The sequence below is a fragment of the Notolabrus celidotus genome, chromosome 9 (assembly GCF_009762535.1).
Source record: "Notolabrus celidotus isolate fNotCel1 chromosome 9, fNotCel1.pri, whole genome shotgun sequence".
NCBI classification, from domain to species: domain Eukaryota; kingdom Metazoa; phylum Chordata; class Actinopteri; order Labriformes; family Labridae; genus Notolabrus; species Notolabrus celidotus.
This window is the reverse complement of record NC_048280.1, coordinates 25,729,182-25,741,460: the sequence shown is the minus strand read 5'-3', so window position 1 is coordinate 25,741,460 and position 12,279 is coordinate 25,729,182. Positions and strand designations below refer to the sequence as shown.

At 43.6% G+C, this 12,279-nt stretch overlaps 1 protein-coding gene across 2 annotated transcripts in view; it reads left to right on the top strand.

Moving 5' to 3' along the window:
* Window positions 1–12,279, top strand: part of dtx1 (deltex 1, E3 ubiquitin ligase) — a 64,924-nt gene that overhangs the window by 34,275 nt on the left and 18,370 nt on the right. For both annotated transcript variants that reach the window (XM_034692679.1, XM_034692680.1), the window contains exon 3: window positions 7,830–8,577. In XM_034692679.1, coding sequence (XP_034548570.1) covers window positions 7,830–8,577 — 748 coding nt within the window. The remainder of the gene's footprint in view (window positions 1–7,829; window positions 8,578–12,279) is intronic.

The following is a 12,279-nucleotide window of genomic DNA, read 5'->3' as shown; positions in this document are numbered from 1 at the left end:
GCTGGACTGTTCTGGACAGATCTTTTAGCTGAGCACATTTTTCTGCTTCAGACTCCAACAGAGCTCTCGTTTCATGAACAATTACCAGAACAAACAGGCTTTCAGAGCCACACAGTGTTTATCTTTGCTAACCAAAGTTGAGATGTTTAAATTGATGCTGGGGAATGAAACATCTCCACATGTTCAATTATTTACAAAAGTTGTGTTAAACCAACCACCGAGCGAGACTTAGTGGTAAGAGCTATGTCACTATTGATCGAGGCCCGAAACATGCAGCCGCGCTGAAACCGTTGAAGCTAATGCATCCCGGAGGAGCTGCAGTGATAAAGGATCCAGACGTGTGGCTCACCATCGTTGGGCATTCCTCCACCGTGCTAAAAGGACAAAGAGCATGAGTGACTTTCAGAGAAAGAATGAGTGCTTTTATTGAAATCTAAAATCAATGGTGTAAGCGAGCTGTGAGCAGGTACGGATGCAGCTGGCAGAGAAGGTTGTGCACGGCTGAATGACTGAAGATGTGAGAGACACAGGCAGCTGGCTCACTGAGCAGTCATCTGTGCGTGTGTGAGTGTCGGTGTGTGTGGTTCTCAGCAGCTCCAAATGAAATTAGCCATCAAGCTGAGTCCTTTAGCAGCAGTCTGCAGCAGAGACTCAAGGTCGGACTCGCTGATTCTGCTGATGCATTTGATTCTCCCGAGCCAGCACCCTGCTGCTGTGTGTGGGGAGACCACTGCCCACCATCCCCTCTGCTCATTCCCAAACTCATTCATCCTCTACACACACTCCCATCCCTCCATTATCACTCTGGTCCTCCATGGCAGGGTGGGGGTGTGCATTTACCCGTTAAATTAGGTGGGGGATGGAGGGGTTGGCAGTCTCTGCTGGACAGAGCGCCTGGATACCCTCGCTGATGTGCAGCAGGGAGATGGATAGGCTAAGGTGTCCTGATTTCCCATGTGACTACAGTAATTGTGTTATAATGGAGGTGGGAGCTGAGTAGCCATCAGCAGAGGGACAGAGGTACAAAACTACCAGGTTCGCTTCCCCCTCCTTCATGTCGGCTCACAGAGAAACGTCAGAAGCAGCAGCAGATTGTGGGTTCAATGTCTGTGCTCTTGCAAATATGCACGCATCTGATTGGAGGGACTTTTTTACCAGCGTGTGCACCATGGCCTGTTACAGTTTGCGTTTGTTTCACTCTTTAGACACTAACTCCACAGTTTGCAGCCGTGTACCCTCAGGCTAGAAGTGAACTGTTACACCTCATCTCCAGCAGCTGGTCAGGATGCTGTCTCAACAGTCATCAGCCGACTTGATGAGCTCGAAAGTAAAGCAGCATTAAAACTGCATCTATCCTCAGGCTAATGCCACTGTACGTCATCTTCCGTGGCTTTTTCCTATTTATCATTTACACAGTTACTTTTTTAATCAATTCATTTACAATTATAAAGACATATTACCTCCCGAAGATAAGACTTTTAATGAAATGAAGCCCAGAAAATCAGACTCATCCCATTTTCTGTCTATGGACAACCAATTAATTGCAACACAAGAGAAGGACACTTCAGTGATTTTAAGCAGAGTTTCATTAACTAGTCATTAATAGCACTAATCAGAACATTAAAACAGAGATACATCATCTTCTCTAAAGGATTGTATTAAAAAACTCTGATAAAGTTATCAAGGCACCTAGTTTTCAGTCTTTACAGTGATTCCCAAACAGGGGGGGGGGGATATTTGGGGAAACAAGGCTTCATAAAATCATACCGTTGTGCAGTGCTAGCATAGCTTGGCAGATTTTGTAAAAGGTAAACATAAGACTGGAGATGAATCTACACCGAAAGTCACAACAACAAACAGGGTTCCCACGCATCCTGGAAAATCTGGAAAACAGTTGACCAGTTTTCCAGTACTGGAAAACACCTGGAAAATGGGAGAAAGAGTCAAATGTCCTGGAAAAGCACATATAGTCCTGGAAAATTATTCCAACATGGCCGCGTGCGACCTGACCCGATTAACAAAACACATCCCCATTCATTGAAAGTTGAGTGCATGCTGTGCTGGAAAAGACAGTGACACTGCGCAACTTTTTTCACATCTTTTCTCCTTCACTCGGTCATAATCATGCATTCACAGAAAACGGGGGTATATTGTTTGTTTTATGGTACATTAACCTTGTAGAGTGTTCTTTTGATTCAAAGAGTCTTATATTTAAGTTATAGTGTGACCAGTGGAGTCGGGCAGAGAGCTTGGGGGTCTGTGCCTCACAACTTTCTCTGCAGGCTGAGAGCTCAATTACCGTACTCTAGCTCAGTTGTTCTCAAAGTGGGGTCCTGGGACCCATGGGGGTCTGCGAACCATAGCATGGGGGTCCGTGAAATAATTTGAATAAATTTCTAATAAATTATAAAATTGTGCTGTGTCATTACAAAACAGCATACACCATTGTTATGATACCATTTGGTGGCTCGAAGGGATATGTGAGTCTTGCTACTGTTAATTTTCTGAAAGTGTTTAAGATCAATTACTTGAAAAGTATAAATGCTGTCATGTTGAGTCCACAAGGAATTAAATGACCCTCTGTTTTAAAGTATACAACTTCAAATTGAAGTGTTATCTGTTTATCACTTTGGTACAGGTCTGAAGTATTTACATTGATACGTTTTACAATACAAATAGTTCCAAGGGAAACTAAGAGTGCAAATGGTAGTAAGCATGTGCTTTAGTGATGGGAAGTTGGGCTCTTTTCAGAGAGCCGTCTCTTTTAACTCAGCTCCCAAAGAAGAGCCGGCTCTTTCGACTCCCGAACGGCTCTTAATTTAGGATCTTTTGTTGCCGTATATTTTACCTTAACTTTGGAAAACATAATGGTTTCTGTTGAAAACCCTTTAAGGTACCGTGTTTTTAAGAGCAGCCTTATAATTGCCCAATTTTGTGCATTTCCAAACCATTCTTACCCTGATCCTAGGGTTGGGGTTATGATTAGGGTTAGGGTTAAGATTAGGGTTAGGGTTAGGGTTAGGGTTAGGATTAGGGTTAGGGTTAGGGTTAGGATTAGGGTTAGGGTTAGGATTAGGGTTAGGATTAGGGTTAGGGTTAGGGTTGTGATTAGGGATAGGGTTAGGGTTATGGGTAGGGTTAGGGTTCAGGTTAGGGTTGTGATTATGATTAGGGTTAGGATTAGGGTTAGCGTTGTGATTAGGGTTAGGGATGTGATCAGGATTAGGGTTAGGGTTGTGATTAGGGTTATGATTAGGGTTAGGGTTGTGATTAGGGTTAGGATTAGGGTTAGGGTTGTGATTAGGGTTAGGGTTAAGATTAGGGTTAGGGTTAGGGTTCAGGTTAGGGTTGTGATTATGATTAGGGTTAGGATTAGGGTTAGGGTTAGGGTTGTGATTAGGGATAGGGTTAGGGTTATGGTTAGGGTTAGGGTTCAGGTTAGGGTTAGGGTTAGGGTTAGGGTTATGGTTAAGATTAGGGTTAGGATTAGGGTTAGGGTTCGGATTAGGGTTAGGGTTAGGATTAGGGTTAGGGTTGTGATTAGGGTTAGGGATGTGATTAGGATTAGGATTAGGGTAAGGGTTTTGATTAGGGTTAGGGTTGTGATTATGATTAGGGTAAGGATTAGGGTTAGGGTTGTGATTAGGGTTAGGATTAGGGTTAGGGTTGTGATTAGGGTTAAGGATGTGATTAGGATTAGGGTTAGGGTTGTGATTAGGGTTATGATTAGGGTTAGGGTTGTGATAAGGGATAGGGTTAGGGTTGTGATTAGGGATAGGGTTAGGGTTAGGGTTGTGATTAGGGATAGGGTTAGGGTTGTGTTTAGGGATAGGGTTACAAAACCATTCTTACCCTGATCCTAGGGTTGGGGTTATGATTAGGGTTAGGGTTCAGATTAGGGTTAGGGTTAGGGTTAGGATTAGGGTTAGGGTTAGGATTAGGGTTAGGGTTAGGATTAGGGTTAGGATTAGGGTTAGGGTTAGGGTTGTGATTAGGGATAGGGTTAGGGTTATGGTTAGGGTTAGGGTTCAGGTTAGGGTTAGGGTTAGGGTTATGGTTATGGTTAGGGTTAGGGTTCAGGTTAGGGTTGTGATTAGGGTTAGGATTGTGATTATGATTAGGGTTAGGATTAGGGTTAGCGTTGTGATTAGGGTTAGGGATGTGATCAGGATTAGGGTTAGGGTTGTGATTAGGGTTATGATTAGGGTTAGGGTTGTGATTAGGGTTAGGATTAGGGTTAGGGTTGTGATTAGGGTTAGGATTAGGGTTAGGGTTGTGATTAGGGTTAGGGTTGTGATTAGGGTTAGGGTTAAGATTAGGGTAAGGATTAGGGTTAGGGTTCGGATTAGGGTTAGGGTTAGGATTAGGGTTAGGGTTGTGATTAGGGTTAGGGATGTGATTAGGATTAGGATTAGGGTAAGGGTTTTGATTAGGGTTAGGGTTGTGATTATGATTAGGGTTAGGGTTATGATTAGTGTTAGGGTTAGGATTAGGGTTAGGGTTATGTTTAGGGTTAGGGTTAGGATTAGGGTTAGGGTTAGGGTTAGGGTTGTGATTAGGGTTAGGATTAGGGTTAGGGTTGTGATTAGGGTTAGGGATGTGATTAGGATTAGGGTTAGGGTTGTGATTAGGGTTAGGGTTGTGATAAGGGATAGGGTTAGGGTTGTGATTAGGGATAGGGTTAGGGTTAGGGTTGTGATTAGGGTTAGGGTTGTGATAAGGGATAGGGTTAGGGTTGTGTTTAGGGATAGGGTTACAAAACCATTCTTACCCTGATCCTAGGGTTGGGGTTATGATTAGGGTTAGGGTTCAGATTAGGGTTAGGGTTAGGGTTAGGATTAGGGTTAGGGTTAAGATTAGGGTTAGGGTTAGGATTAGGGTTAGGGTTAGGGTTGGGATTAGGGTTAGGGTTAGGATTAGGGTTAGGGTTAGGGTTCAGGTTAGGGTTCGGGTTAGGGTTAGGGTTAGGATTAGGGTTAGGGTTAGGGTTCAGATTAGGGTTAGGGTTAGGGTTAGGATTAGGGCTAGGGTTAGGGTTCGGATTAGGGTTAGGGTTCGGGTAAGGGTTAAGGTTAGGGTTAGGGTTAGGGTTCGGATTAGGGTTAGGGTTAGGATTAGGGTTAGGGTTAGGGTTCGGATTAGGGTTAGGGTTAGGGTTTCGATTAGGGTTAGGGTTAGGGTTAGGGTTCGGATTAGGGTTAGGGTTAGGGTTCAGATTAGGGTTAGGGTTAGGGTTCGGGTTAAGATTAGGGTTAGGGTTAGGATTAGGGTTAGGGTTAAGATTAGGGTTAGGGTTCAGATTAGGGTTTGGGTTAGGGTTAGGGTTAGGGTTCGGATTAGGGTTAGGGTTAGGGTTGGGGTTTGGATTAGGGTTAGGGTTCGGATTAGGGTTAGGTTTAGGGTTAGGTTTAGGGTTAGGGTTCGGATTAGGGTTAGGGTTAGGGTTCGGATTAGGGTTAGGGTTAGGGTTGGGGTTCGGATTAGGGTTAGGGTGCGGGTTAGGGTTCGGATTAGGGTTAGGGTTAGAACCAGAACGATACTTAAGTAAACAGAACCACAACCAAACTCATGCAAACACAACCAGAACCAAACCAGACCGGAAACAGAACGTACCAGAACTGAACCAGAACCGAAGCAAACCGAACCAGAATCGTGCCAGGACCAAACCAGAACCAAACCAAACTCAACCAGAACCGAACCAGAACGTTCCAGAACTAAACCAGAACCGAACCAGAACCGAACCAAACTCAACCAGAACCGAACCAGAATGTTCCAGAACTAAACCAGAACCGAACCGAACCAGAACCGTGGCAGAACAGTACAAGAACTGAACCAGAACTTAACCAGAACTGAACCCGAACCAGAACCGAACCGAACCAGAACCGCACCGAACCGAACCAGAACTTAACCAGAACTGAACCCGAACCAGAACCGAACCAGAACCGAATCAGAACTGACCCAGAACTTAACCAGAACCGAACCAGAACCGTGCCAGAATCCTACAAGAACCGAACCAGAACCGAACCAGAACCGAACCAGAACCGAACCAGAACCGAACCGAACCAGAACGAACCGAACCGAACCAGAACCGTGCCAGAACCGTGCCAGAACCGAACCAGAACCGAACCAGAACCGAACCAGAACCGAACCAGAACTGACCCAGAACTTAACCAGAACATAACCAGAACCGAACCGAACCAGAACGAACCGAACCGAACCAGAACCGTGCCAGAACCGTACGAGAACCGAACCAGAACCGAACCAGAACCGAACCGGAACTGAACCAGAACCGAACCAGAACCAGAACGGAACTCAAGCAAACAGAACCAGAACCAAACTCAAGCAAACATTATTAATGTCCTCAGGTTGGCATTGAGAAAAATCCGATGCCTCAGCTTGGATAGGCTGATCTGATTTCTCCTCTCAGTGAGTATTTGCCCGGTCTTCAAGAAGACTCTCTCTGAAGGAACAGATGAAGCCAGGATACACAGCCTCCCCTCCACCACCTGTATCCTATATCCTCACATGTGATTTGGCTGCATGGCTGCCAAGCTGACCAATCAAAACAAAGTTCTGCTGTGAGCAGAGCTGGGGCTGAGCACTGAGAGAAAAAAACGAAAGGGAAAAAACTGGGAGCCGTCTCTCTCTCTCGATGCGAGCCGGCTCTTCTGATTCACTATAAAGCATCGACTCTCAGAGCCGCAGCTTTTGATCATGACACATCACTAATGTGCTTAATCTGTGTTACAATTATGAGGGGGTCCTTGGACAATTTTCTCACCTGTAAGGGGTCCCTGGATCCAAAAAGTTTGAGAACCCCTGCTCTAGCTAGTAGGAGTGCAAACTCCCGATAGTGAAAACAAACAGAACAAAAAGAGCGACACAACTGCACAGAAACTCCTAGACTCCTAGACTACATGTCTTTCAATGTAGACTTCCACTGAGAGGAACATATTTGACTATTTAGGAACTAAATTTAGACTGTCATACCAGCTTGATCATCAATGAAAATGTCCTGGAAATGTCCTGGAAAATGATCTCTGGAAAAGAGTGGGAACCCTGAAATGATGACAAGTCATACCTCACCCTCAGCTTCATCTACGCCATCAGTGAGCTACCCACACATTCAAAATGGGTGGGCATGGAAGTTTCATGTTGCAGTGTCACTTTATATTGCTTTTTTGTAAAAGTGGGTCATTCTTTTTTTTTTTTTTGTTTGATGTTACAGATGAAGTTGCAATTATCCGTTTTTTGCAGACAAATGGGCGTATCTGATGATGTGATTTACTGCAGATGGCCATTAGACATGTTTTTATGTGTCACTGTGTATGGTAATGGGGAAGGGGTGCTTGAAAATATGTTCACCTACTACAAGGGGCCCTGCAGAAAAAGTTAGCGCAGTAAGGGTCAGCAAGTGAGTGATATGACAGACGATATGAGCCTGCATGGGAAATGTATAGGACGTTTTTTTAGCTTGACCCATACTAGAGAATACAAGTCCATCTTCTGCAAGTTCTTCAACATTATGGTGTACAATAGCTGGACGATATTTCTAATGTTTTTAAGTCGATGGACTTAGATCTGGACAGCTGTCAAACATGCAGAGCATCAGCAGTCTTTGAAAAAAAATGAAGGACTTTATTTTATGATTTTGGTCTATTCTATTCAGCCTTTGCACATTTACCTCCTTTGTTCTGATCCTAACAAACACTCTTCCCTTTAAGGATTAAGGAAAATCAGACTTGTCGCACAGGTTTTGTCATATGGGTTCTAGCACATAGAGCAATTGTCCTCATGCCTCTTCTCTCTCCTCTCTCTTTTCCTTAAAGGGACCATGAGACCGGTACAGAGGAACTTCTACGAGCCGTCGTCAGCTCCGGGTAAAGGTGTCGTCTGGGAGTGGGAGAATGACAATGGCTCCTGGACACCGTACGACATGGAGATCTGCGTGACCATCCAGAATGCCTACGAGAAGCAGCACCCCTGGCTGGATCTGACTTCTCTGGGCTTCTGCTACCTCATTGACTTCAACAGCATGTGTCAGACCAACCGGCAGAGCCAGCGAAAGAGACGTCTGCGGAGACGCATGGACCTGGCTTACCCACTCATCATGGGGTCCATTCCTAAATCACAATCATGGCCTGTGGGGGCAAGCTCCGGTCAGCCGTGCTCCTGTCAGCAGTGCATCCTGGTCAACAGTACAAGAGCAGCCTCCAACGCTATTCTAGCCTCTCAGAGGCGAAAAGTCTACGGAGGGACGGGGGGAAACTCGGGTGCTACAGGGACCCTCACTGGAGTGAGGCAGAGCAACACCTTCGCTGGAACCTCTCTCTGGTCCCCGACATCTGCCTCCTCCGGAACAAATAACAACAACATTAGTGTAGGAGGTGGGCACACCAAAGCCGAACAGGTGCAGTCCCCACTCTCCTCTGCCAACTTCCCCTGTTCCCCTGTGATGCCGTCTCTCTCATCCGCTCATGGCCACCATGCTCTCACCATCAACGGACAGAACAACTTGAACCGGCCAGGGACACAGCGCATTTCCATGGGTACAGCAAGAGGAGCCATCCCACCAGGGTAAAGATGTTTGCAGTCATTTATTCCCCTTGTTTTTAAAATTACCTTATTTAAAACAGAAAGACGTGGACAGAAGAAACTACACTTGATTACCTTTTTACAGTGTGGCTCTTCAAGAGACTCTTTCTTCTTTAACCAACATTAGCTTTAAATATTTACAAATGAACATGGGAAGCTTTCGCAGAAGATGCTACAAAGAGGTTGAGAAAGTGGCAAAAAATAAAACAGAGCACAGAGAAAGCTTTTAGATGGGAGAAAGTAGAATCACAAATCACATTATATTCTCATTAATTTACTCAACTCAATTACATGAGCCATCTGGGTTTAACACACTCTGTCCACTCGGTCCAAATATCATAAATCTTTCCTTTCTGGATGTTCTTTCTGGAAAATGAAAGCTATATTTTTTACATAATTTCTCTCCATTTATCAGTAGTGGTCGGGTTAGATTTTAGTGACAGCTCTTTTGCTTGCTGGCAGAAATATTTGTTAGAGTTTCATCATCATTTACATTCCACCTAGTAGATAAAATGTCACCTGAATTTACTGTATCACACCTCAAAGGGATGTCCTCATTTTCCTCTTACTTTGTAGTTTGGATATCCTCGGGTCTGCAGCCACCTGTTTCTTCTAATGATACTCAGGTTTAGTGTAATTTTCAGCCCCAGCTGAGGCACTGAGGATATAAAAAGCAAACAGACAATCTTTGTTTCTGCATGTCTGCTTCACAAAGCTTCAGCCTGCAATGTCTGGAGTATAATGCTGTCGTTTTCTCTCCTCCTTCCCTCTTTCTCTCTCCCTCTCTTTGCTGATTTACGACTCCTCTTGTTAATGTGCTGATCAATGGATGTGCAAGAAAGCCTCGGGTTTCTTTTGATACTTCTTTGCCTGAATCCCATCCTTTTCATATGTGTGTTTGCAATGGTTACTTCCCTATAATGAGCTTATATTGGCCCCAATAGGCGTGAAATACTGCAGCTCCTCCGATCATTCTGCTGCTTCTGCTTTGAACTCATTTGTTATGATCACACTACGATGCAGTCAATGTGTCATGGGATGCAAATAAAGAAGTCTGACGTTGAGCTTGGAGTATCCAGATCTGTGCACGTGTGTAAGTGTGTCTTAGTTTTATGTGTATGGTGAGGCATGTGTAGCTGTGGAAACCTATTTGCCGTGGAGGCAGAGCTCCACTGGGGAAAAATGAATAATGGATCAAGGAAAAATGGGAGCTTCAGCAGAGCTCTGTGACCTCAGAGCGATTCAGCGAAAGGGAGCCGAGGAAAAAGAAGTGTCTGGCATTGTAACCGATACTTCAGTCCCTTTCTATCCTGCTTTCTTTTACTAAAATAAACCCTCTCCTGATCTAATTTCATTCCATTTTATTCTCTCTAGCTCATGGGGAGAGACACACTTACTGCATTTTTGATTATTCCCGTCCTTCACCCCGACACATGCTTTCTCTGGCCTAATTCTGTGTCACTGAAAGGAAACATGTAGGGCTGCAGCTCGTCATGGAAGGCTGTAGCTTTGTTCTAGGTGTGAAATGATGTGTCTTTGTGTGAAGGCAGAGAGAAAAGCAGTGTAGGAAGACCAACTCCGAGGATGATATTTGTATTTTAAGAATTCAGTGAAAGCTCAGATGCACGTGGAGTTATGTATGATATGTGACTCTTTCACCTCGCAGCACCAAAGAGATTTTGCGGAGACAGAGAAAGCATGAGTGAGAGAGAGAGAGAGAGGAAGAGAGAGAGGAAGAGACAGGGGGCGAGGCGGTGTGCATCGGTTCCCAGGCGAGTGGCTCGACATACAGGATGAGTGTGGTTAACGTACGCGCAGAAGGACACGAGAGCTCGCAAACACAAACACACGCACCCCAGCTGAAATGTGAACTCCTCCTCGTAAATTTCCCACAAGCACTCTGCAGACAGATAACAGAGGAACCCACACATAAAGTACAACATCAGATCTGTTTTTCACACACCCACACCCTAATGTATCTGCTGCATGGGTGCATGAAAGGTATCTGGCTTGTTTAAATGAGTTGTAGTTGCTGCTTTACGCACACAAACAACCACACATATCTGCCTGTAATTCTTCTACATTGATATGTAAATGTAAAGTCAATTTACACGGATACTCTTCTATATGATTAGAAATGTGTTTTCTGGTCCATTTATAACAGAAGATGAAGTCTGTGTTGAACGTTGATCCTTTTGTCTAAAGAAACCACATGTTGTCGGCTCTAACGGGGGTTGACTTGTGTTGCTTCATACGTCTAACTCACGTGTACAAATATTAGAAGTGGCACCATCTGCTGGTTTATGTAAACACATCAGTTTATCTTATTACAGCGATGACACAACCCACTATATCACCACCTGCTAACATGCTGATCATGTGACCAGATGTAAGCTGAAGGCCTGTGGTTTGTGAAACCAGGTCAGGCAGGCTGCTATAGATTTTTTGAATTATTGAGCTCACACAGCATTCACACCACTGCGTGTGTGGGAGGATGCTATGCGTTGTTTCCTTTTGTTGTACAGTATAACATAAAAACGGGGCTGCAGCTGAAGATTAATTATATAATTTATTTGTCTGGGGATTATCATCTGGATTGATTTGCTAAATTGTTTGTGCTCCAAAATATAATAAGAGTCCCAAAGTGTGGCTGCCCCAGTGAGAGCGCAGGTTGACTCTTTCACTGATGAGGTTTGGTAAACCTTTATTTTATTATGAGCAGTGTCCACAAACACACCGTGAGAGCTGCACACAAACACAACACAATGAAAACACATTTAAGGCAAACATAACTATTACAAATGTCACATATGCACCGAAAATACTACAAATATTTAGAACATAATCACACAAGATGTTTTTAAATGAGGGATTCTGTTAGGTGAAGTAACAGTTTAAAATTCTGCACACATTCAAGTGTGAAAAACAAAGGTTAAACAAACCGTTAACAAGCAATTAAAAAGTTGCAAAAAGAAAATACAGCCAATTTTATATTATATTTCATATTGGGCATTGAAGGCCTTATGTACAATAAGTTATGTTAACAACCCAACATAAGCCCAGGCCTTAACTTAAAAAGGGAAAGTCTAAACTAGGAATTAGCTAAAATAAGAGTTAGCTAAGCTCCCTCCCTTCACAAATGGCATTTTAAAAACTCCTGTGAGAAGTTTGTAGCTTGTCATGAAGCATTAAGATGAAAACTGATGCCTCTGTATGAACTAAAGGTAGGAAAGTTATATAGTTGTATTTATTGTCATTTTTAATGCTTGTAACTACTTAAAGCAGTCAGGTGTCATGTGAGGCGATTAACAGCACTCTGCTGAAACCTTTTCTATCCTTTGATTTGAAGATTTTTGACGACTGATATGCTTGACTGACAGCAGAAACACTTTGACAACACAGATTATAACAGCATTATTAAACACTTATTTACACGCCCTCCTTTTACAAATAGTGTATTAAAGCACTACATTAATATTTAGGTGGTATTCATGCCTGTCAACATGTTTTGGTTAAAAGGTAATGAAATATAAACCGCAGTATCTGGATGTGAAACTTTTTGAAATCCCATTGAAAAAGAAGAAGTGAAAATATTAGAGTATTCATCTTGGTATAAGAAAAGGAGAAGTGTTTTTGTGAAGGATTTAGAGCCAAATAATCTGCGGATTACATGAGTTCTTTTCT